At 34.7% G+C, this 27,979-nt stretch overlaps 1 protein-coding gene across 4 annotated transcripts in view; it reads left to right on the top strand.

The window, feature by feature from the left end:
- FSTL5 (follistatin like 5) overlaps window positions 1–27,979 on the top strand; it is a 788,412-nt gene that overhangs the window by 632,421 nt on the left and 128,012 nt on the right. For all 4 annotated transcript variants that reach the window (XM_021101310.2, XM_021101308.2, XM_021101309.2 and 1 more), the window contains exons 9-10: window positions 16,444–16,605; window positions 21,805–21,939. In XM_021101310.2, coding sequence (XP_020956969.1) covers window positions 16,444–16,605; window positions 21,805–21,939 — 297 coding nt within the window. The remainder of the gene's footprint in view (window positions 1–16,443; window positions 16,606–21,804; window positions 21,940–27,979) is intronic.

Raw genomic sequence — 27,979 nt, 5'->3', positions numbered from 1 at the left:
TTTGGGTAGGGTGGGATTACTATAATATATCCACAGTATAGTCCCTGCCTCAAATAATTAAACTGAGATCTCTCAACAAATTATTTAAATTATATATATATATATAGTATTAAACTAAATAAAGTCTAAGAAAAACCCAGCATTCATCATGTGCCAAAATTAAATTAATTAATGTGTTTTTTAATCAATTCATGTTTTCTTTTTTCTATAGATTCAGAAAAACAACATCCTATGTATTATTATGTTGAAGCTTTAATTATCTTTTGTGTTTCAGAGAGCATTTCTGAGACTTTGAAATTGGGGATTAAAAGGGCTACTGTCTTTAAGGATTAGTAGAATAGATTTAAGTTAATGAAACTAGGATGAACCGCTGTCCCTTTCAAAATAGCTTAAAAAGTTGTGATTTTTACAATACCATAGGAAAAACAAGAAGACCCAATAATAGAAAAAAAAAATCAGAAAAGTTTATGACCATAAGTGTGTTGCTGTTTCTACAATTTTATGAAGTCTGCAATAATGTGATCAGAGAGTTTTGTAATATTGACAAGAGGCAGTATGAAAGTCATGAATATAAAAAGACTGCTTTGGGACAAAGTTAAAGAGAAATTGATGGCTTTAATAATGTCAGAGACAAAAGGCATTGGACAAGCTCAGTAGCATTTAAAATATTTATTAAACCCAGTCTGTAATTTTTCATGGGAAAGTTGCTTTAATGACATAGGAAGTCATAATACAAACAGAACAATCCAGATGCCGCTGTGAGTCAGCACTACTTCAGAGACATTTATATTCTTGCCCTCAAGCTTTCTTAGAACTTTTGCTAACAGTGCAGCTGTGTGAATAATTTGTGGAAGGTCAGTGATAGAATCTTTCAAAAGAATACAGGATAATGGAATCAAGAAAAAGACAAAATACCCAGCATTTATTTGTTTACAGGCCTATGACCTGACAATTCACCTTAAATTCACTTTTGTTTTCAGTTAGAATGCAGTTACTGTATTGGGTCAGTGATCTTTGCCTCCTAATTCTAAAATCAGACTTCCAAAGGACACAGGATATGCGTTACTTTCTGGCAAAAGTGCAGCAACTTCTAGAGAAAGATCACAAATTTAAAGTTGAAGGATGAAAAAAGTCAGAGTTCAGTATTACAGAGATACATATATATATTTCCTTTAGATCTTTTCTATCATTAGATTAGAAAGATTATTAATTTAAAAGGATTCTATTAGATTTTTCCTAAACACTGATTTATTCTAGTTCAATAAAGTTATTATGGACTTTTGAGAAGTATATCCATCGGCTTTTATCACCCAGTTTTATGCCTATTATTATTATTAAATGCTGTATGGTTTTGAGCTGATATTTGTTTATAACTGATTCTATGTAGACTCAAACTTTCCAGAAACAAAATATAATTATTCTAATAATTCTTTATTTTTAAGTTAATAATTTTAGTACCAGAAATCTATTTATTTATTTATTTATTTTCCACTGTACAGCATGGTTTTTTATTGGGTTTATTTGATATGTTTAGATATAAACCCTGGGCATTTGCTCCTTTTTGGGGGAGGGCTATACCTGTGGCATGTGGATGTCCTGGGCCAGGGATCAAATCTGAGCCACAGCAGTGACCCAAGCCCCTGCAGTGACAATACTGGTTCTTTTCCCACTGCACCACAGGAGAAATCCCTCCATTTCTAATTTCTATGACTGGTTAAAAAGTATTAGCCTTATATATGTATTATCCTTTTTTTCCATTTTAGGCCACCCCATGTCACATGGAGTTCCTGGGCCAGGGATCAGATCCAAGCCTTAGTTTCAGCCTACAATCACAGGATCTTTTAACCCACTGTTCTGGGCTAGGGATTGAACCTGAATCCTGGCACTGCAGATAAACCAGTGATCTATTGTGCCACAGTGGGAACTCCAGTGTATGTATTCTTAAAGTGACTAGTCCTTCATATATAGCATTCAATTGTTAATACTTTGTGCTGTAATAACTGTTAAATTAAATGCAAAGTTATTATATTAGGTCAATTTAGTTACATGGTGGTGCTGTTTATTTTAACTGGGTGATAGAAATTATTCAGTTTTGGTAAGAAGTTACATAGATTTGAAATGAATTATTAGTACCTCTCCAAAAATACTGTAAACGCACTGATAATTTATTGACTTTTGTTTTAAAATACAATTTTTCAACAATCTCAAATACACCTTGTCTATTACTGTACAAAGCCTAATTCAGAATTTATATATGGGTTCCAAGTAGTCACATTTCAGTAGATAACTATCTGGGGCCACTTATTTTGTGATCACTAGCAGATAAGATGACTTGGGCCAATTATTTCCAGTGTTCCATTTGGCAATTTCCAAACTTGGACTCAGGATTTGCTCATCATGTTAATATGCAAAATGAAACACGTGAGAGATGGAGAGAGAATGACATCTCGCAAGATGAGCTACACTCAGAACTTGCTCAACAGGAGTTCCCATTATGGCTTAGCAGGTTAAGTACCCGAATAATATCCATGAGGATGTGGGTTCAATCCCTGACCTCATTCGATGAGATAAGGATCAAGCATTTCCACAAGCTGGGGAAAAGTTCACAGATGTAGCTTGTATATGGTGTTGCTGTGGCTGTGCTGTAGGTCTGCAGCTGCAGCTCTGATTTGACCCCTAGCTGAGGAATTTCCATATGCTGCAGGTGCAGGCTTAAAAAGAAAAATAAATAAATAAATTTAAAAAAATAGGAGTTCCCGTCGTGGCGCAGTGGTTAACGAATCCGACTAGGAACCATGAGGTTGAGGGTTCGGTCCCTGCCCTTGCTCAGTGGGTTAGCGATCTGGCATTGCCGTGAGCTGTGGTGTAGGTTGCAGACGCGGCTCGGATCCCGCGTTGCTGTGGCTCTGGCGTAGGCCGGTGGCTACGGCTCCGATTCAACTCCTAGCCTGGGAATCTCCATATGCCACAAGAGCGGCCCAAGAAAATAGCAACAACAACAACAACAACAAAAAGACAAAAAAAAAGACAAAAAAAAAATAAAATAAAATAAAATAAAAAAATAGAATTTTCTCAATAAATTTTTGTCAATTATAGTCTCAAAATAAATAAACTTGATTTTTTTACTTTTCTTAAATTTTTTCCACAAACAAATTTCATATATGTAGATCTAGTATAGCTTCTATTTTCAGTGATAGAAACTTATTTGGTTATATTTTTAGAATAAAATAGAATAATATGTAGTTTCAAACATTTTTGAGATTACAAACCATGTTTGTAATATGTACACATGTACATATATGCACATAATATTTCATTAAATATTGATACTATATGACTTTGATAATACTATATCAAATAAAGGCAATCATTTAAATAACTGAGATTTTTTTAGTGAAACAACACATATCATTAGGAAACCATATGAGAAAAAGAATGTATGTATACGTGTGACTGGGTCACTATGCTGTGCAGCAGAAATTGACATAACACTGTAAATTAACTATAATAAAAATATTTGAAAATAGAAAAAAGAGACACTTTTAAATATTACCTTTGGTTTAAAATATAAGGAACTTCAGGGATTTTTCAGGATAGTACCTGCAGACTAGATTGTCACTCCAAGGTGCACATGCTTTGGTAGTCACTGTGTTTCTTCTTCCATGAGCTGCCAATAGAAAGAAAACACAAGTTTAGAGAGTGCACTTCCTAACTAAAAATGATGGTAACAAATGGGTTGAAATTGTTCTCTGGAGGATTATTGACTTTTTAATTCATGCTGCCATCAATCCTCATTTATATTTCATAATATGTATCTAGGGAAAAATAACCTACTTTTAAATGTGTAGCTTGTCATATTGAGATTAAATAGTTGTTATGCCAATCACTTATCCTTCAATTTTATGTGAGTTCAGAGATATTTTTCAGACCATCATTTGATACCAGTATAGTAAGTGAGAAGCATATTCCATGCATTATTATTTTTTATAAAACATATTTTATCTACTTGATTCCAAAACATCAATATGACAAAAATTATTGTTGACCATTTCTCTTTTAGTTCATGGGCAAGATTATCAATTAGGTAGAAAGAGCTAGGAATGCAGAGGGTAAATAAACATCTTATTTCAAAAGCTATTCTCTGGGCAGTATAGGGGATTAATATAATATCTATATTTTCTAATATGAGTGATGTGGAATCTATTGTTTTCATTGAGTTGATTGATGTACTTCCTTTCAAACTAATTTTCAAATAAAAATGTTTAAGTTGTCTCAAGTTTTTGCTATTTCAAAGAATGTTGTAAGAAGCATTGTCTTATTTTGCTACATGTTCTATGACAAGATACACTTTCCATTATTAAATATTTATTAAGAGTAGTTATACATTTTAGCTTTTTCTATAGTCTTTTTAAAAATCTCAGCTCCTAAATCACATATTGTTAACTGATTAGAGATTAGGTCTGAGTTTTTTAAAAGATCTATTTTCTCCAGATCTTATTGTGATGTATGTTTTCCAAAAGTAGATAAAAGTATCTCTTTAAAAAGTTATTTGTTTGAACCTTCAGTAAAATGAAATATTACAAAAACTACTCAGTGTTAGATTTATCAAGAGCCTAAACTTGTGTTCTCTGTCACCAGGAAAGCAGGTACAGAACTATTATGGAGTTATTTTTGAAATTGCTTTTAATATTTAATTTAAATTTTATTTTATTGAAGTATAGTTGATGTATGTTTCAGGTGTATAGCAAAGCAATTCAGTTATATATATTCTTTTTCAGATTTTTTCCATTATAGGTTATTATTACAAGACATATTTAATATCCCTGTGCTTTTCAGGAGGCCCTTGTTTATCTCTCTTATATGTAGTAGTTTGTATCTGTTAACCCCAAATTCCCAGTTTATCCCTCCCCCTCTTTCCCCTTTGGTGGTTACCAATTTATTTGCTATTTTAAAATAAGCTCTTTAAGTGGTCATCAATGGGAACAAATTAGAAATGGGTTTACTCTCTCTCATTGTTTCCCTGCTTGTTTGTGTGTTTTATGTTTGTTTTGAATTACATGTAGGAGGGTCAAGAAGGGTGTAGCAGAATTCTGGTGCTCATACCTTTGGAATTCTTTTATTTTTCCTCTCCTGAGACTAAGAAAGGCAATACACAAGGTAAAGTCCCAGCTGAGAAGTCAAAGACTCACTGGATTTCTGAGGACCTCTTCCTCACCCTTTTTCTGTCTGTTATAGCTGACATGAGTCTAGTTTATGATGTCTAGATCATTTGTAGCAAAAAAAAAGGAATTAAGGAGCCTGTAGAGTGATGGGCTTCAACTGTTCTCTCACTTTTACAATTTCTGTATATTTCAAAGGCTGACATTTATTCCTTAGCCTGTGAGATTTATACATGCAATGGCTGTTCCAGTCACTAGAGAGTGGTGAAATTAACTTGAGGCTGGATTTGAAGCCCTCAAGAGGGCCTCATATTGGTCATCTTGCATCTGTTACTGGCACTCTGATGAGTAAAAACAAAAGAAATCATGTAGTGCAAAATATACATATGAAAGAACAGGATGGTCCAGGACTCCAAAAACTCAGTAATAACAAGTAAAATCAGTGTATCGCTGATGTCATAATTAGTAAAGTTTTATTGTACACACACCAAAAAGTTTGCAAACCAAGAGCACTCAAACAAAATATGGAATTAGGCTCAAAGATAAATTGTTAAAAAGCAGCTTATATAGTGAGAGAGAAGTAACAGTGTTTTTTTTTTTCATGGTGAATGGTTATAATATCAGAATTTTCTTAAGTGGTAAGGAATTGATTAGTGGTCCCCTCATATCAACCTTGGGAGACAGTTTAGATTTTGCTTATGATTTCCAGGGGCATAAGCAAGAAATGACCCAAGTCAAGCTAGGCTTGCAAAATACATTAAATTAAACTTTGCGTGTATGACTAAACTGGTTTTTTATGCTCAAGGACTTTTCAAGGCTGGTCTCTTTTTTTTTATTTTAACAAGGTGAACACTTTTCTGTCCATTGTCTCTTGCTAAGGTAGTCCTGCAAAAAGGGCTTTGAGAGCTAGAATGCTTTTTGTTTGTTTGTTTGTTTGACAAAATTTATTCTTACTAAAGGAAATGCAGGGTTCTTGTGCTCTCACAAGTCATTATAAATAGCAAATACGGAAGTCTGAGTGTGAAGAAGGGACCAGGTTAAAAACCTGTTCCACTTTTCCATTAGGAAACCATGACTGGTTTAGGCAAAACCCTTTCCATCAAGGAGCATAAAATATATATACATACACACACATATTATAGTAATATATACATATACGTATTAATAAATACATAACATAATATATACATGTACATATTGCATAGATTATATAACATTAATATATATAATTTACAATATGCAAAGCTTTTTACTTTTATTATTCCATTTGATTTTCAAAACTTTATAATATGGTAGACAATATCCATTTTAGACCTGAGGAAAAGAAAGCTCAGAAAGATTGAAACATCCTGAAGATCACCTAACTATTGAGTAGGAGAGCCAGGATGAAAACTCATTTGTTTCATTCTAAATGTCATTGATTGACCCAAATAAAGCAGTGTTTTCAATATCATGGACATTTCCAAATTTGAGGTTTTTAATTAACTTGAGACTTGCATAAAAACAAATATGCATCTTAAACATTATTTTAAAAGGATCACTCTCTAATCAGCTAAAATAGCTTGTTTTCAGTGTGAGTACATTTCATATTTATATTAGAGATAATATATTAGCTTTGCTTGAAAAGAATAATACACTTTTGAATATGAGATTAAAGTGTCTAAATTATTTGCCCTAATGTACTCACATTCTCATCTAACTCAAAGATCTAAGTTACATGACCATTTGAAAATTATGCAATTAATAATGCATCATTGCATAACCCCTGAGCCCTTCCACAAAGTGTATTTACTGTTATGGAACTCTATTGTGTTTGAGGAATGCCTGGCCCCTGTGGATAATCAATACACTTATGTTTACTGAATGAATGCAGAATTTCTCTCACAGCATTGTGGGTGGCAAATTGACTCTCAGTCAATTTGTATATGACATATTTCTAACTGCCCATGATCCATCTCAAGTTCAAGAAATATGCATTCATTGAAATAGCCTGTGCCTCTGCTCACAACTGCATTCACTTGTCCTCTTCTTATACTTCTATAAAATACTTCAAAATCCAATACAAATATTCTCTTAAAGCATGCTGAATTGATCACTTCTTTCTTTCTATAGTCACTGCTTCCTTATCAGCTAACTGCAGGACTTAAAGCATTGTCTTAGAGCTATTTGTTCCTTGACTTCTGTTATTGAACGAGGAATACTTAAGATCATGGGACTCATCTTTTCATTCTATATCAACGTGGCACTTTTCAGTTTGTTATAGGTAGTCGATAATCTAATATGACTATTTAATAAAATAAAGAGAAGGATTCAGGTAAAAAACACTTATTTAGAAGGTTTCTATATGAATTGGTTTAACTGAGTGATGAATGGGGAGACAAAGGAACAAGGAACTTCTGATGGCTGAAATCAATATGATGAAAAAGAGAGGAAATGATAAGCACAGGGGCTACAGACATGTTTTATTTCTCCATAATAAAATATGTTTTATTTCTCTTATTTCACATTCCATAACAATATTTTTCCAAATAATGTTTTAGAATTTTCTTGCAAAGGATTTGGACACTGTTTATTGGTTAGATATATTCAAAGATACGTAACATGTTTATTGACTTATAAAATTGCATTATTTAAGATATTTTATGAGTTCCCTCTGTGATGCAGTGGATTGAGGATCCAGCATTGCCACAGCTATTGTAGAGGTCACAGCTGCAGCTCAGATTCAGTTCCTGACCTGGGAACTTCTATATGCCATGGGCATGGGCAACAAAGTAAAAGCAAAAGTAAATAAATAAATAAAAAGGCATTAAATGTTTGTTGCTGATATATAATAATATATTTAACTTGTCTCATGCAAGATTACTAAATTAACCTATACTCACAATTCATACTTTTGTATTTTATTTTATTGAGTCATGTCATCTACAGATGTTTTCTACCTATTTTAACATATCCTTTATCATAATAATGAAGCTACTTGTTCATTTGGGATTAACATATACACACTACTATATATAAACTGGATAACCAACAAGATTCTACTGTATAGCACAGGGAACTATACTCAGTATTTTGTAACAACCTATGTGGGAAAAGAATCAGGAAAAAAAATAGATACATATGTATGTATAACTTAATAACTCCACTGTACATCTAAAACTAACACAACATTGTAAATCAACTAACCTCAATTAAAAAGAAACAAATATTTTTAAAAAGGGGAAAAAGTAAATGACTTTTCTGCAATTGTTGAGAAGATCATACAGCTTTTCTCCTTTAAACTATTTATGCAGTAAATTATATTGAGTGATTTTTTGAATATTTATAATAAAGCAAATATTCCATGGTGTAGTATCATTTTTATAGTCTCTTGGATTTTCTTTGATAATAGATTTGTGGGACTTAAAAAAATCTATTTTTATGAATTAAATTGATCATTTATGATTCTTTTTTATAATGCCCTTGTGAGACTTGGTATTAAGCTTATATTGCTCTCCACTATTGGGAATTTTATTTCTTTATCTATGAACACATAATAAATTAACCCTAAAACTCAGTGGCTTAAAAAAATAAATCTTTATTATCTTCTGAGATAAATACAGGGAAGTAGAGATAAGAGATAATAAATAGAGAAATGAGAAAAGCTTAGGTAGGTAGTCCCGGTCTGAAGTCTTTCTGAGATTATAGTGAACAACTGGCCAGGGCTGCAGTGATCTGTGAGCTTGATGGAAGCTGGAGGATTTCCTTTCAAGATACCTCCTTGGCATGACTTGCTGGCCCTTGATCTGGTGCCATCCTCTGTTCCTTGACATAGAAGCATCTTTCAAAGGCTGACTGAGCATCTTTATAACATGCAGCTGATTTCTCAATAGCAAATGATCCAAAAGCTAGGAGGATGCTGAAATAGCTTTTAAAACTTAAAATGATAGAACTTGCACCATCACTTTGTAATCCATCCCACACGTGGGGGTTGGAAAATGAAGTGGGGGGAGAGAAAATTGTCTCCATCTTTTGAAGTCAGGGGTATCAATGAATTTGTACAGGTGTTTTATCCCATGCCCTTTTTCTATTCTCTAGAATAGTTTATATAAGATTGGTGTTATTTCTTCTTTAGTTTGGGTCTACATTCTACAGTTTTCTGTCTTTTTTTTTTTTTTTTTTTTTTTTTTTTTGTCTTTTTAGGGGTAAACCCACAGCAGATGGAAATTCCCAAGCTAGGAATTTCCATTCCTCTGTTTCCAGCTGCAGCAACAGAGGATCTGAGCCATGCCTGTGACCTACACCAGCTCATGGCAATGCCAGATCTTTAAACCACTAAGTGATGCCAGGGATTGAACTCGCATCCTCATGGATACCAGTTGGGTTTGTTACTGCTGAGCCAGGACAGGAACTCCATTCTAAAATTTTCTTTGAAAAAGTTTTAAAATAATGTATTAAATTTCTTTTAACATAGTAAAACTTTCCAGAGTTCGTAATACTTTTTGTATAGTTCTCCCATAAATTTATATTTCTTAGAACTACATTCATTTTATTTAGAGTTATGCACCATAATGAAGTTAATTATAATTTCTTTTTAGTTTCCAGCATTTCTGTAAGGATTTAGCTATCAGTCTTACTTTCATTCTTTTGTGTGTCATTTTGTTTCCTGGGATTGCTTTTTAAGATTTTCTCCTTTTTCTTTGTTGTTCTACAGTTTCACTATAATGTGTATAACTGACTAGGATTTTAAGTTCTGTTCAGAAAGATGATTGATCAGAATTGATAAAAGTCATGTATACAACATTATTGGAAGTGGGAAGTTCTCAAGTGATCTATACTTCATGTTTAGTTTATTGATTCTCTCTTCTGTTATGGCTGACACTATGTTTAAGCCATCTCATTTTTAATGTCAGTGATTATATATATATATATATATATATATATATATATATATTTACACACACACACACACATATACTTACATATATATACATACACACATGTACATATATATATATTTGAGAATAAGCTTAATTTACTTTTTACCACTAATTAATTCAGTATGTGTGTGTGTAATTTTTTATTTTTTATTTTATTTTATTTTTTTTGTTGTTGTTTTGCCATTCTAGGGCTGCTTCCACGGCATATAGATGTTCCCAGGCTAGGGATCTAATCGGAGCTGTGGCCACTGGCCTAAGCCAGTGCCACAGTAACTCGGGATCTGAGCTGCATCTGCAACCTACACCACAGCTCACGGCAATGCTGGATCCTGAACCCACTGAGCAAGGCCAGGGACCAAACCCACAACCTCATGGTTCCCAGTAGGATTCGTTAACCACTGCGCCACAATGGGAACTCCTGTGTGTATTTTTTTTTAAAGAAATTATTTTACCCAATCAAAATGAAATGATCAAATCAACAAGCTAACACTTACAGAATCTGATTATCTAGTTTATACTTCATATTGACTTGTTGGCAACCTTCCCAATAATATCTTTATGGCTAATTTTCTTCCTGGTCCAAAATCCATTTTGCATTCCATATTGCATTTAGTTAATATTCCTCTTTAGTATCTTTTAATCTAGAAACTGTCTTAAGCCTTTTTTTATCTTTCTTCCCTTTTTTAATTAAGTTAAAAATTCACATAACATTGAACCATTGTAAGGTATACAAGTCTGTGGTTTATAGTACATTTAAAGGGCTGTACAACCATCCCGCTAATTCCAGAACATTTTCATCATCCCCCAAATAATCCTCATGTCCATAAGGAAGTCATTTCACTTTTCTGCTCTGCCCCACCCACCCATCCCCCAGCCCCCAGGCCCTGGTAACCACTAATCTGCTTTCTGTCCTGATGGGTTTACCCATTCTGGTGATGTCATATGAATGAGCAGAGACAATGTGTAGCCTTCTTCATCACCTTTACTTCGTTTATTATAGTAGTTTAGAATAATATATTGTAGATTTATCAGTATTTCTTTCATTTTATTGCCAAGTAAGATTTTATTGCATGGATAAACCATGTTTTATGTTTCTATGTATCAGTTGATGGTTGTTTGTGTCTTTTCCACTTTTGAGTCATTATGAACATTCATGTGCATGTTTGTTATGGAAAACCTATTCCATTTATCATGTGTGTAAACCTATGCTTGGAATTGCTTGATCACATGGTGATTCTATGGGTAACAGTTTGAGGAACCACCAATTTCTTCCACAGTGGCTGCATCATTTTACATTCCCACCAGCCATGTTCATGAGTTCTCATTTCTGCCTCTGTTGTGTTGTTTAATAGCATCAAAAGGAGGAGTTCCCATTGTGGCTCAGTGGTAACAAATCTGACTAGTATTCATGAGGATGCAGGTTCAATCCCTGGCCTCACTCAGTGGGTTAAGGATCTGGTGTTGCTGTGTTGCTGTGGCTGTGAGGTAGGCTGGCAGCTGCAGTTTGGAATTCGTCCTTAGCCTGAGAACTTCTATATCCCCAAGGTAGGGTGTTAAGGAAAAAAAAATAAAATAAAAAAGCATCCCAATGGACTTGAATGGTATCACATTGTTGATTTTAATTTCCCTTTCCTTGATGCCTAGTGAACTCTGGTATATTTTTTATGCTCTTATTGGCTATTTGTATGCTTTCTTTGGAGACACATCTATTAAAGTTCTTAGCCTACATTTGAATTGGATTGTATGCTCCTTTTAGCCTTTTTTTCCCCCATATCAAAACAATTAAGTTCTATTCTTTTAATCATACACTACAGGAGTTCCTGTCCTGACTCAGTGGTTAATGAACCTGATAGTGTCCAAGAGGACATGGGTTCGATCCTTGGCTTTGGTTAGTGGGTTAAGGATCTGGCATTGCTGTGAGCTGTGATGTAAGTTACAGAGGCAGCTCAGATCTGGCATCACTGTGGCTTTGGCATAGGCTGGCAGCTGTAGCTCCAGTCTGAACCCTAGACTGGGAATCTCCATATGCCACGGGTGCTGCCCTAAGAAGAACCCCCCCCAAAAAAAAAAAAAACTAAAAAAAAATACACTACGGTGGTATCAACTATAATCTCCATGCTGTATATTAGATCCTCATATCTTTTTCATCTTATACCTGGCAGCTTGCCAATTTTTACTAAACTTTTCCTGTTTCCTCCACCCTCATGCCCCTAGCAACCACTTTTCTACTCTCTACTTCTGAGTTCAACTTTTAAAATAATTCCATATGTAAGTGATACCACACAGTATTTTTTTTTATGTCTGTCTTATTTCATTCAGCATAATGCTCTCTGGGTTATATTATTGAAAATGTCAAGGTTTTGTTCTTTTTTTAAGGCTGAATAATATATATATGTGTGTGTGTGTATTATAGATATATATCTATATTCATCTAACTATCCATATATATTTATATATTATTGTATATATGGGGCGTGTTTTCTTTATTCTCGTCTATTGAAGGACATTTAGGTTGTTTCTATACTTTGGCTACTGTGAATAATGTTGCTCCGAACATAGAAAATATGTTCATACATATGGTTGTCTCTTTGAGATAATAATTTTGTTTCATTTGGATGTATACACTGATGTGGGATTGCTTGATAATTTTATATATATATATATATAAATGATATGCAAATATATATATAAATGTGTAAAATTGATATATCAATTTTTGCTGTAAGACATTCTGACCAGAAATTTGGAACATACTTGTTTTAAATACCCATCAGATTTTCTTTCTTATTGGGTAAATGTGGTGGCTCTTTCAGACCATGGTCAGCCAAGTTGGTTAGGGGTAGCGAGAAGTATAGAGAGCACTGGCCCAGGAGACAGAGCTCCTGGATTTTAGCTTCAAATCTAGATTAAAATAATCTGTGTGACCTGGGGTCACACTGAACCTCTCTGTGGCCCATATTTAAATTGGCATCACTACAAAACCTTCAGCACATTCTATGTCTATGAACATGGTTTAATTTTCATTCTTAAGCTACCACTGCTGATGGTGTTATTTTCTGTCACCAGAGAGTAACTGACATATATCACAGAAGATATGTAAATCAAATCTCCTTTTTCCTGATGAGAATATTGTGGGTAAAGTTCAGAAGGAATCTGCACAAGTTAAAGCTTACTTAAGCAGGAAGGAGGAGTTTATCAACTTAGAACTAGATCTACTTTTAATTTCTTAAGGAACTGCCAAACTCATTTCCATAATGGCTGCACCAGCTTACATTCTCACCAACAATGTAAAAGGGGTCCCTTTCCTCCACATCCTCACCAACATTTGTTATCTTTTATTTATTTATTTATTTATTTATTTTTGCTATTTCTTGGGCCGCTCCCACAGCATATGGAGGTTCCCAGGCTAGGTTCTGAGCTGTAGCTGCCAGCCTACGCCAGAGCCACAGCAATGTGGGATCCGAGCCACGTCTGTAACCTACACCACAGCTCACGGCAATGCCAGATCGTTAACCCACTGAGCAAGGGCAGGGATCGAACCCAAAACCTCATGGTTCCTAGTCAGATTCGTTAACCACTGCGCCACGACAGGAACTCCATCTCTTATCTTTTTGATAACAGACATCCTAATAGGTATAGAGAGACATCTCTTTGTGGTTTTGATTTGTGTTTCCTTGAGGATCAGTAATGATAATTGTCTTTAACCTGTTAACCATTGTATATCTTGTTGGGAAATATGTCTATTTAGGCACTTTGTCTAATTTTTATTTCTTCTGTTGTTTTAATTTTTTTCTCTTAAAATGAAAAAAAAATATATATATATACTCTTTTTAAAATATTCTTTTCCATTATGGTTTATCATAAGACATTGAATGTAATTATATATGCTATACAATAGAATCTTATTGTTTATCTTCTCCACTCATAATAGCTTTCATCTGCTAACCCCAACTTCCTACTCCATCCTTCCCCCAAACCACTCTCCCCCTTGGCAAACACAAATCTGTTCCCTTTGTCTGTGAGTCTATTTCTGTTTCACAGATAGGTTCATTTGTGTTATATTTTATTGGCAACATATAAATGATATCATGTGATCTTTTTCTCTTTCTGACCACTTAGTAGAATAAACTCTAATTCCCTCCATGTAGCTGCAGAGGGCATTATTTCATTCCTTTTATGGCTGGGGTAATATTCCATTGTGTATATGTACCACATCTTCTTTATTCATTCCTCCACCAGTGGACATTTAGATTGTTTCCATGCCTTGGTCATCATGACTAGTGCTGCTATGAGCATGAGCGTACATGTATCTTTTTGAATTATATATGCTTAGAAGTGGGATTTCTGGATCATATGGCACCTTTAATCCTTATTTTTCTGAGGAACACCCCAGACTGTTTTTCATAGTGCCTGCACCAACATATATTCCCATCAACCATGTAGTGGGTGGGGTTCCCTTTCTCTAGCATTTGTTATTTCTTGACATTTTAATGACCATTACAACCAGTGAGAGGTGGCAATTTATGGTAGTTTTTATTTTTATTTCTTTAATAAATAGTGATGTTGAGCATCTTTTCATGTATGTATTGGCCATCTGTATGTCTTCTTTGGAGAAATGTCTATTTAGGTCTTCTGCCCATTTTTCAATTGGGTTGTTTGTTTTTATGTTGTTGAGGCTATATGAGCTGTTTGTATATTTTTGAGATTAAGACCTTGTCAGACATGTCATCTGCAAATATTTTCTCCTATTTTATAGGTTGTCCTTTACTTTTGTTTATGGTTTCCTTTGCTATACAAAAGCTTGTAAGTTTGATTAAGTCCCCCTCCCCTTTTTTGCTTTCATTTCTATTGACTTGGGATACTGAACTAAGAAAATATTTGTACAATTTATGTCAAGAGACTGTTTTGCCTATGATCTCTTCTAGGAGTTTTATGGTGTTATGTTTTATGTTTAAGGCTTTAAGCCATTTTGAGTTTATTTTTGTGCACGGTGTGAGACATTATTTACATGTGGCTATCCAACTTTCTTAGCACCACTTAAGAAAGAGACTGTCTTTTCCCTATTTTATATTCCTGCCTCCTTTATCAAAGATTAGGTGACTGTATATATGAAAGTCAGTATAAATTCTTGAAAAGACTATTTCTTGGCATCCTTGTCAAAAATCAGTTGACCATAGATGTATTGTTTATCTCCGTGCTCCTTATTCTTTTTTTTTTTTTTTTTTTGTCTTTTTAAAGCTGCACTCACGGCATGTGGTGGTTCCCAGGCTAGTGGTCAAATTGGAGCTGCAGCTGCTGCCCTACATCACGGACACAGCAACAAGGAATCTGAGCCATGTCTGCAAACTACACCACAGCTTGTGGCAATGCTGGATCCTTTACCCACTGAGCAAGGCCAGGGATCAAACCTGTGTCTTTTCGGATTCTATTCAGATTCGTTTCTGCTGAGCCACGGTGTGTACTCCCTGTGCTCCTTATTCTAATTATATAGATTTCCATAGATTTATATTTTTATCTTTATGCCTTGTTATTCTATTTGACTTTGAGGATTAACTCCTCCATTTCTGCAACAACAACAACAAAAAAATACAATTAGGAATTTTGACTGATTACATTGTATCTATAGATCAATTTTTTAATCTATAGGTCAATTTTGGAGTATTGTCATCTTACCAGTTCTTATTATCTCACCACTTAATTAATTGCATCCATGAACAAATGATATATTTCCATTTATTTAGTTTTCTTTAAATTCTTTCACCATGTTTTGTAGTAGTGTTCAGGGTAAAAGTCTTATACCTTCTCAGTGAAATTTATTCCTAACTATTTTATTTTTTCATGTGTGTAAGTGGAATTGTCCTAATTTTTCAAGATGCTATGTAAACAAAAGCTTTTTATGCTCTCCTGTTTATGTATTCATTCATTTATTTAGATGACTGGATTTATAGATTCTTATTTAATTACTCTTTATAATTGATAATTATCTCAATCCTTAAATTATTTCATATTTGGTAAATGAGTGCTCCTTTTGAACTGGTTTTGTATTTTTTATATGTTTCTATCCTTCCATATGAAATACTTTTAACTAACGAATCAAGATATTCCAGGCTTAGCTTGTATTTTCCATGATGAAGTCTCAGAGTAGCTTTTACCCAGGGAACCCTGGTATGTTTTAGAAGATAATAGTATTTGGAAACTAAGGTCTGTGGAAATGTATATATATATATATATATATATATATATATATATATATATATAGCATTAAAATGCATAATTGCAATTTTCTCATAATTGTTCTTTGTTTTGGAAAATCAAGTGGCAAATATGGATCACTGAGTCACTTTCTTTTCTATTCCTTCTTACAGTCCCTCCAGTAATCCGGGTGTATCCAGAAAGTCAGGCCAGAGAACCTGGGGTCACTGCAAGTCTCAGGTGCCATGCAGAGGGCATACCAAACCCTCAGCTTGGCTGGCTGAAGAATGGAATTGATATCACACCAAAGCTGTCCAAGCAACTCACGCTTCAAGGTACTTTATATTTGTATTTTTTTCCTCTTAAATGACAATGTAGGAATTTATATTAAAATTTGTAACATGTTTTATATTCTTTGGAGAAAAAAGAGAATGAGTCTTGGTGGCAAAACAGTGTCATGAATATGAAAAAAATGTGGTTGTACCTAAGACATTATATTTGAAATAGGGTCCTTTGATATTTTTAATGTTTTAAATAATAATAGTCTTGTCATAATGATTAGTTTATGTCATTATTTTTGTGTTAAGTAAAATATTAAATTTTTTTCTTTTAAAAGCTTATCTTCTGAATTATAGCAGATATGCTGAACAGAATAATTGGATCTCTCCATTAAATAGATTTCTGAAGAGACTGTTTAAATGTTTAAATAATACATTAAGGGTGTAATACAGAGAGTGTCAATAATATAGAAATTCCTTAGGAAATATTTTGCAGCATACCGTGCAAATGATGAGACAGACCAAGCTATTACTAAATATGGTTCACATTTATGTTGTTTTAAAGTTATGGACTTTTTGCATTCTAATGTATAAAATATTCCACATGTTCTAATAGTCTAGATATAATTAATCATTATATAGATTATAGTCCTCATAAATGGGTGGTATATGAAAAACAAACCAGGCAACCTTTCTAATGTCAAATAATCTAAATAATGCAAAAGCAGTTGCATATGCATTGACTATTCTAGTAAGTCAGAAATGTACACATCTTATTTCCAATGTCAAGAGTAGCTCAGGACCATTCATTTTACTGAGTTGTATGACATTACATCCTTTATTCTGTGTCTCTAAAGTCCTTCAATTCATACTGCTAGAAATGAATATGTTTTCATTTTGTAATTATTTCTGTAAGAATAGAATTCTGGGAGTTCCCGTCGTGGCGCAATGGTTAACGAATCCGACTAGGAACCAGGAGGTTGTGGGTTCGATCCCTGCCCTTGCTCAGTGGGTTGACGATCCGGCGTTGCTGTGAGCTCTGGTGTAGGTTGCAGACGCGGCTCAGATCCAGCGTTGCTGTGGCTCTGGCGTAGGCTGGTGGCTACAGCTCCGATTCGACCCCTAGCCTGGGAACCTCCATATGCCGCAAGAGCGGCCCAAGAAAATAGCAAAAAGACAAAAAAAAAAAAAAAAAAAAAAAAAAAAAAAACAGAAAGACTAGAATTTTCAGAGTCCCTGCTATAGTGCAGTGTTTTAAAGAATCCACTGTTGCTGAAGCTGCAATGTAGGTTGCAGCTGTGGCATAGGTGGCAGCTGTGGCTAAGACTCAATCCCTGGCCCAGGAACTTCCATATGTTGCAGGTGTAGCCATTACAAAAAAAAAAAAAAAAAAAAAAAAAAAAAAAAGAATAGGCTGTTCTTACTATTCAAAGTAGAGCCTGAATACACTATATCAGTATGCATTTTTAATAAATCTTTTAGAAACATCTACTTATTTTTTGCAGATCAAATACGACGTGAATGTTCTTTTGACCTTTAAAAGCTGAATCCTGGCAATCTCCATGTTAACATAAGTAGGCTTGACAAAATTACATGTTTATATCTACTGATTACATCCTGTTTTCTATAATCTGAGGAGAGAATTGATCTGATTAGCAGAAATTACATTGAAGAAAAGTCTAATTAGCTTTTGATTTTATCATCTCTTGCCCATTTGGTAACAGCAAGCCATATTACATGAAGACATAATATCTTTGTCCCCAGGAATATACAGGAAGGTAAATTTGGGGAGTTGGTTACACTCTAGACTCAACATTGAAAAAGTGGGGGCCTTTGTCAAATAGCTATTATCTTTTATAGAAAATAAGAGAAAATCAGTAAAATTTTGAGAAACTATGACAAATAATAAAAGTGAGTAGGGAATACAACCTCTGAGATAAATCTGGAGGGCACAAGAGGGTGACATTTCATGTGGAATTTGTATGTGATTACATATTACCAAATTCTGTGTTATTTAATTATCCTTTTTTTTTTTCATCAGATGCTTATTTAGCATGTCTATGTGAGGTCCAAGTCTCACCACTCACTGAATAACTGTGGCAATAGATGAGATGATGTGTTTATGAAAAGAAAAGTTCTATAAGAGCAGAATTACTTTAAAGACCTGCAAATAAGATCAAGATCAGAAGGAGACTAATAATTAGCAAAGAGGCAGGAGTACCAGGTGATATTACAGAAGGGAAGAAAAGAAAGCCAAAGATGGAAAAGAGGTCAACAATGCTATGTGCATAGAAAGGTCAAGGAAGCTCATTAAAATATATTCAAAGCTTAGTGACTCAATTGTCCTTGTGACATTTAGAAAATTATTCTTCACTGGGCTTAGAAATGAAAAAGAGAGGGAGTTAAGTATAAAAATATCTTTCCAAATTATGAAAGGAGTAAAAACAAAAAGTAGTAGCTGCTGATGGGAAGGTTAAAAACTAATGAAGGTATCTCTTTCTTCTTGGATGATTTGTGGTTTGAACGGATATTGGTAAAGAGAAAGATGTCTGGATAATGGAGCAGGGAAGGACAAACAATTGCAGAAATCAGCAAGAAAAGAGGGGAGATTGCCTTGGAAAGGAGGGCAGAAAATTTCTTTGAGAAGTACATGAAATTGAAGATATAGATGGAAATTGGAGGTTCGAGAATTTAATTTATTTCTTTTCCAGCTTTTATGAAACACAGGTGACATATAAAATTGCATAAGCTTAAGGTGTACACATGATGATTTGGTGCAGTTATTTATTGTGAGATGATTTGAGTTTACTTTCTAATCACTTCTATATACTTTATAATTTAAAGAGCAAGACCACTTGCATGGCATGAGATGTTGGTATTATGCTGGGAAACATCAAACAAAGGGTAAAGTTTGAAAGAAAAGTGGAGTAGGATATGAAATGCATCTAACTATAAAGGTCAAGTGCAATAGCTATCAGTAAAGTCCTGAAAGTTGAAAATGGTGAATTTGAAAATTGGTAAATTTGCATATGTAATGGTCTAATAATTTACTCAAAATGTAGGTGCTGGGAACCAGGAGCAAAGATATATCATCTTGTTCTAGTTCCAAAGGCAGATGTATCAGTAGGGTCAACGGACCAGGAAATAAGTAGTTCTGGTCATAAAGCAGAAAACATTCAGAAAGGCTAGACTATGTAGGGAAAGAGGGAAAGACAGTGGCATACATAGGTTAGAAGAACACATGAAAATATTGAGAAGAGAGGATTTGAAGAAGAAATAAATTAACTTGTGGTTTCAAAAAATTGCATAGCATTTAGGTTAAATGTATGGTCTTTGGAGAGAACCACGTGTCACAGAAAAGAGGAAGCTGATCTGGACCTAAATATATTGTTCACCCCTTCATCTTTTAGAGCAGGGGTCCGAAGATGAGGGCCCACAGACCCAATCTGGAAAGCTGCATATTTTTAAAAAAATAAAGCCATTTTTGCTTATTTTTATTTTTGTTTTTAGAACACATCCACACTCATTTTTAAAAAACTGTCTGTGGCTGTTTTCATGCTGCTATGGCAGAGGTGAGCAGCTGCCTCAGAGACTCTGGAGCCTACAAAGCCTAAGACTTTTACCATCTGGCCTTTTTCATCCTCCCAAACCCTGACAACTCTTTTGGAGAAGTGATCCACAACAAAGGATGGAGGGGATGGAGGTGTGCAGTGATATTTGTAAATTGAGAAGGAGGTGGAAATGATATCCCTGATATTGTTTCCTAAATAACTGCTGCCTCTCCATATTCCAAACACATACCTTGGAGCCCCTGGCTCCCAGGAATGCTGTTTAAGCTCATTTCCCCTTGGATTTCTACCTTCTTTCCCAACAGCCACACCAATGATTTTTTTCCTTTTGTGTCACGAAGAGTTACACTCCTTTCTACTGCACATAGTGAATGATGTTCTTGATTGGATAACACAGAACACATGTACAAACATGCATGGAGGCAGGCAGAAAGAAAAAAAAAGTAAAAGAAAAGAAGGGAATCTAAACAAATAAGTAGGAAAAACATGGAACCCAGAATTCCTCTTGTGGTTCAGCAGGTTAAGAACCTGACAGAGTATCTGTGACGATGCAGGTTCCATTTCTGGCCTGGCTCAATGGGTTAAGGATCCAGTGTTGCCATGAGCTGCAGTGCATGTCACAGATGTAGCTAAGGTCTGGCATTACTGTGGCTGTGACATAGGTGGGCTGTTGCAGCTCTGATTCAACACCTATTCAGGGAAATTCCATATGCTGCAGGTGCAGTGCAGTGGTAAAAAACAAACAAACAAAGAAACAAACAAAAGCAAAACAAAACAAAATTCCACTGAAACTTAGGGTCTGATAAGAACAGGAGTCCAGCCCTTGCTTTTGAGGTGAGTGATGAGCATAAGATTATTCTTTGTGTCTCAGACTCCTCATTTGATAGATAATTATCTGGGATATTTAAGAAATAATACATGTAAAAACACCTCATATATTGCCAACGTACATTAAATGATTAATTACACCCCGCTTTCCACTTTGGGGAATGCAACTCATTGTTCAGAGATTAGCTTCAAATGTTACCAAGATTTTAAAGGTGGATTAGTCATTCCCTTAACCCTTTGGTTATACATTGATTTCCATTTTATAATATTTTTTGTTTTAGATATATATCTTGCAAATGATTGAAAACCTTTCAGATGAATCATGAGTTATTTTCTCTGTCTTCCATACCTAATAATCCCAGATATATAATGCAGACAGTAATATGCTTGCTAAATGGCATTGTATTATACTTGCAGGATGTAGCTCACTTAATTCCTTTATGACATGTCTTTTTGCATGTATTCTCCTGTAAAAGAACCATATTGGTATCAATTAAACATGTTGTAAAAGGTAAGGGCAAAGTGGATTCAGCATATTAAAAATACATATGTAAATGAAATGGTAATTATCAACATGTAACACTTCTTACGCAAGGTAGGAAATAGAAAATGAATATAAAATAAAGAGTGTGTGTGCATGTGATATAGAGTATTGGGATCTTGGTAATCAAATGACAGCGGAATTTATGAAACACTTGAATGCATTTGGAATAATTTGGCATGTGTCCAAAGCATGGGAGTAGGAAGGAAAATAATTTAATTAGGACAAGCTCAGAGAATGGTTTGAGTATGTAATCAGAAGTCACTGTACCAAAACTGAAATTTGAGTTTACAAGTAGCGTTTGCCTTCTGTTTTCAGCAAATGGTAGTGAGGTTCATATCAGCAATGTGCGCTATGAAGATACAGGAGCATACACATGTATCGCAAAAAACGACGCAGGGGTGGATGAAGACATCTCTTCGCTTTTTGTGGAAGACTCTGCTAGAAAGACCCGTATGTATTGACTGCATGCCCACGTCTGCGGGTGCGCACCCACACACACGTACCATACTCAACTGAGCCTTTTACAAAAGCAAGGCACCAGAAACTGCTGTGAATTGAGCAGTGCATTTAAAAAACAAACAAACAAACAAAAACACCTCAAGCAAACAAAAAGCAGTTTTCATATGCTGGAGGACAGAATCCTTAAAGTAGTAAACATAAATTTAAGGATTAAAAAACAAGATTGTGAACTTTTTAATACAACACTAAAATGTTTTTCCTTTGTGCATGTATATAAGATATTTGGGATCCTGTACTCCCATTTGCTCATACAGGAAATTAAATCCCTTGCAAAATCCCTCTTCAAAATTATTTAGGATTCAAGGTCTCACAATACAGCCAAGGGGCTTCCTATAGGTTTAATACATTATTGTCCTTCTTTTTCTCATAGTTGCATTATAGTTGGTGGCCCAGGTGCTGCAGGCACTCAGTACTGGCTCCCACCCCTTCCCCTTTCTCTGACCCCCAGGCCTTGCTTCTTTTCTCAGACAGAAGTGACACTCTGCACCAAATAAATGGCCCCAAGGTGTCAAGAGTTGGCAGCCTCAGGCCTGTAGCAGGCAGAGAAATAACTGGTTCTTGCCAACCTGAGATATCCACTGACCAGATACCAACAGCCCCCGAGTAGGCTGGGGGTTACCAGCTCTGATTACCACTAGAAACCCTTTGTCATCACTACATGTGTCCCCTAATTGTCTCATGAGGTTTTAAGACAGATGTACTGTATTTTACAAAAATTACTACTTGGTGAAAAGGATATGGATGGGGTAGGAAAGCTAAGGATGGTTTGGGGGCTACAGATGAATTGTTTAGAACTCAAAGGATGATTGTAGTATTTACCAAGGGCGAGCTCTATAAGCAAACAGGCAGATGCTTTCTTCCCCTGGTCCTCATATGCCACAGATGGGATTGGGTCTGGATGCAACTAGAATGACTGTTTTTAACTCCAAAATCTAGTCTGTTACACTGCACTATACTTCCAATGTTTTTTCAGGGATCCTGACATTTTGAGGACCTTTCTATTCACTTTTCTAAACCCAGTCTTTAGACAGTATTAAAGCAGTGACCCAGGAATTTTCTTATTCCTCTTTCAATCAATGAGTGTGTGTAGAGATGAGGGGATCCATTCAGAGAGATTAAAGGATCTTATCCAGGCCCTGACTACTGGGCATATCTGTATCTATATTTGGCTTGGCTAGGACAAGCATCATTATGAGCAAATACTTAAAAATAAAATCCTAAAGGTAGAAAAACAGAAAAGAAAACTGGATTTAGTGAGCTGAATGAGGGCCACCATATTTTCTTTACCCTTTTTTTGTGTGATTATGCTAAATACAAATTTGCAATTCATTTCCTGTTAAAAATTCATCTTGGGTGACAAGCAATTGAACACTATAGTGTTCTTAGTCCTTTATGATGAGAGAGATTTTAATTTGAACTTGGTATTTTAATTTTCTTTTAATGTTGGTTGTGTATTTTTTTAAAATTTTTTTTAATTTTTTTATTTTTTATTTATTTATTTATTTTTGTCTTTTGTCTTTTTTGTTGTTGTTGTTGTTGTTGCTATTTCTTGGGCCAATCCCGCGGCATATGGAGGTTCCCAGGCTAGGGGTTGAATCGGAGCTGTAGCCACCGGCCTACGCCAGAGCACAGCAACGCGGGATCCGAGCTGCGTCTGCAACCTACACCACAGCTCACGGCAACGCCGGATCGTCAACCCACTGAGCAAGGGCAGGGACCGAACCCGTAACCTCATGGTTCCTAGTCGGATTCGTTAACCACAGCGCCACGACGGGAACTCCATATTTTTTAATACATAAAATATTATTACATAATTGGAACACCTGACCATATATCATTTAATCAATGAATCTACCAGCATGTAAATTTGAGAAAAATATTTCTCAAATACTGGAAGATGTAATAAAATTTAGTCATATGGATGTGTTTGTTGAATTATAAATGGCTTACGAAATCATGCTTTCATTTTATTTTACTTATCACTGTAAATTCCTACAAGTCAAAATAATACATTTAAATAATTTTTGAGATTATGTTAGCAATAGATATTAAAATTAGAAGTATCATTTTTATAAGATTTAGTGGTGCAGTCTTGACTACACCCATATTTATAGAACCTGCAAAGCCATTTTATAAGAAAAAATACAAGCGAAAGATTTGGAGAATTTTGTTTTCTAAATTTGGAGGAGAAATATTTATAGGTATTACTCATATACTTAAAAATGTGACAGGGGTTCCCGTCGTGGCGCAGTGGTTAACGAATCTGACTAGGAACCATGAGGTTGAAGGTTCGATCCCTGCCCTTGCTCAGTGGGTTAACAATCCGGTGTTGCCGTGAGCTGTGGTGTAGGTCGCAGATGTGGCTCGGATCCTGCATTGCTGTGGCTCTGGCGTAGGCTGGCAGCTACAGCTCAGATTCGACCCCTAGCCTGGGAACCTCCATATGCCGCAGGAGCGGCCCAAAGAAATGGCAAAAAGACAAAAAAAAAAAAAAAAAAAAAAAAAAAAAAAAAGTGACAATTTCAAGGATAGTGTAAGCTAACATGTTTAATTTTTTAAAAGAATAAAGGAATTTTGGAAGAATATTTAAGGTCTACTCTCCTAACATATCTTTAAGTTCACAGCACCACATTGTCTATTATGGGGACTAATTTGCACAGTCAGCTCCAGTATTATTCATCTTACATAATCACAACTTTATAAGCATTGAACATCTCTCCATTTCTCCCTTATCTCCTTTTCCATCTACCAGCATTGTATTTTCTGCATTTATGGTATTGAAGTCTTTTAGATGCCTCTTATAAGCACAACTACACAGTATTTGTCTTTCTGTGACTGGCTGTTTCAATTAGGGTAATGTCTTCTACATTCATCTATGTTTTTGGTAGTATTTCCTTCTTTTTAAAAATGAATAAAATTATGCTGAATGTATACACAACATGTTCTCATTTTTGTGGCAGTTATTTACTTATTTTATTTAATTTGCCAACCCAACAACTATTTTTTAAATGTGGATAATTTACAACATTGTGTTAATTTGTACCATACAGCAAAGTGATTCAGTCATATATATGTATATACATACTTTTTTATATTCTTTTCCATTATGGTTTATCTCAGGATATTGAGTATAGCTCTTTGTGCTATACAGTAGGATCTCGTTTATCTATTCTATATATAATAGTTTGCATCTACTAACCCCAAACTCCCAGTCCATTTCTCCCCTACCTTCAGTCTCCCATGGCGGTCACTGTTCTCTATGTCTGTGAGTGTGTTTCTGTTTCATAGATAGGTTCTTTTGTGTCAGTATTTTAGATTTCACATATAAGTTACATCATATGGTATTTGTCCTTCTCTTTCTGACTTACCTCATTTAGTATGATAATCTCTGTGCCTGTCCATGTTGCTGTAAATGGCATTATTTCTTTTTTTTTTTTTAAGGCTGGGTGATATTTTATTTATAATATACCACATCTTCTTAATCCATTCTTCTGTTGATGGACATTTAGGTTGTTTCCACATCTTGGATTTTGTGAATAGTGTTGCAATGAACATGGGGGTATGCCTATCTTTTTGAATTACAGTTTTGTCTGGATATATGCCCAGGAGTGGGACCACTGTGTCATATGGTAATTCTATTTTTAGTTTTTTGAGGAAACTTCTTACTGTTCTCCTTAGTGTATATACCAATTTACATTTTCACCAACACTGTGTAAGAGGGTCCCCTTTTCTCCACATCCTCTCTAGCATTTGTTATTTATAGAATTGTTTGTGGTGGCTCTTCTGACTGGTATGAGGCGGTACTGCATTGTAGTTTTGATTTGCATTTCTCTGATAATTAGTGATGCTAAGCATCTTTTCATATGTGTTTTGGCTGTCTGTTTTCTTTAGACATATGTCTATTTAGAACTTCTGCCCATTTTTCGATTGGGTTGTTTGTGCTTTTGATATTAAGCTTCATGGGCTGTTTATCTATTTTAGAGATTAATCCTCTTTTGGTCACTTCATTTGCAAATATTTCCTCCCATCCTGTAGTTTGTCTTTTTATTTTGTATATGGTTTCTTTTTCTAGGAAAAATATTTTAGATTATTAAGGTCTCATTTGTCTGTTTTTGCTTTTATGTTCGTTATTCTAGGAGGGAGAAACAAAAAACTGCCACAATTTATATAGAAAATTGTTGTGCCTATGTTTTCTCTTCATAATTTTTTGTTTGTTTGTTTTGTTTTGTTTGTTTTTGGCTGCATCCATGGCATGATGAAGTTCCTGGGCCAGAGATCCATCACACGTTTTGGTCGTGATCTGAGCCACAGCAGTGACAACACTCCTGGATCCTTAACCTACTGCATCACCAGGGAACTCCCCTCTAAGGGTTTTATGGTATCTGGGCTTATAATTAGGTCTTTCATCCATTTTGAGTTTATTTTTATGTATGGTGTTGAAGAATGTTCTGACTTCATTCTTTAACATGTAGTTGTTCAGTTTTTCCAGTATCATTATCGAAGAGACTGTCTTTTCTTCATTGTATATTCTTGCCTCCTTTGCCATAAATCAATTGACTATTGGTGCTCTGGTTTATTTCTGGGCTTTTTATCCTGTTCCATTGATCTATATTTCTGCTTTTTTGCCAGTACCATACTGTTTTAGTGACTGTAGCTTTGTAGTATAGTTTGAAGTCAGGGAGCCTGATACCTCTAGCTCTGTTTTACTTTCTTGGAATTGCCTTAGCTTTTCAGGGTCCTTTGTGTTTCCATACAAATTTAAAATTGTTTTGTTCTAGTTCTGTGAAAAATTCTGTTGGTGATTGGATAGGGATTGCATTCAATCTGTATATTGCCTTGGATAGTAGGGTCATTTTGACAATACTGATTTTTCCAGTCCAAGAACATGGTATATATTCCATCTGTGTCATTTGTGATGTCTTCTATCAGCATCTTATAGTTATCGGGGTACAGGATACAGTTATTTCCTCCTTAAGTAGGTTTATTCCTGGGTATTTTATTCTTTTTGATGCAGTGATAAATGAGATTGTTTCCTTACTTTCTCTTCTGATCTTTTGGCATTGATGTATAGGAATGCAAGAGATTTCTGTGTATTTATTTTGTATCCTGACACTACCAAATTCATTGATGAGCTCTGGTAGTTTGCTGGTAGCATCTTTAGGATTTTGTATGTATAGTGCCATGTCATCTGCCAACAGTGAGTTTTACTTCTTTTCCAGTGTGGATATATTTTATTTCTTTTTCTTCTCTGATTTTCATGGCTAGGACTCCAAACTATGTTGGATAGAAGTTGTGAGAGTGAATAACCTGTCTCATTCCTGAACTTAGAGGAAATACTTTCAGCTTTTCACCATTGAGAATGATGTTTTCTGTGGTATATATAACCTTTATTATGTTGGGGTAGGTTCCCCCTATGCCTTCTTACTGGAGAGTTTTTATCATAAATCAGTATTGTGTCAGAAGCTTTTCCTGCATCTTGGGATGATTATATGGTTTTATTCTTCAGTTTGTTAATGTGGCATATCACTCAGATTGATTTGCAGATATTGAAGATTTCTTGAATCTGTGTGATAAATCCCATTTGATCATTGCTTATCATTCTTTTAATGTATTATTGCATTCATTTGCTAATAGTTTGTTGAGCATTTTTGTATCATTTTCATCAGTGATATTTGCCTGTAATTTTCTTTTTTTATGACATCTTTGGTATCAGGATGATGATGGTATCAGGGTGATGATGGCCTCATAGAATGAGTTTGGAAATGTTCCCTCCTCTGTAATTTTTGGAATAATGTAATAAGGATAGGCATTAACTCTTCTCTAAATGTTTGATAGAATTTACCTGTGAAGCCAACTGGTCCTTTACGTCTTGTTTATTGTAAGTTTTAATTTGTAGTTTCAATTTCATTACTTGTAATTAATCTGTTTATATATATTATATATAATGTTATTAATATATACAATATACATA

Source organism: Sus scrofa, chromosome 8, assembly GCF_054392235.1.
Source record: "Sus scrofa isolate SSC_HxYL_T2T_F1_AM1 chromosome 8, Sscrofa_HxYL_maternal_Yorkshire_Landrace_v2.0, whole genome shotgun sequence".
In the NCBI taxonomy this organism is placed as follows: Eukaryota; Metazoa; Chordata; class Mammalia; order Artiodactyla; family Suidae; genus Sus; species Sus scrofa.
Note: the sequence above shows the minus strand (reverse complement) of the source record. Positions and strands in the feature narration are given on the sequence as shown.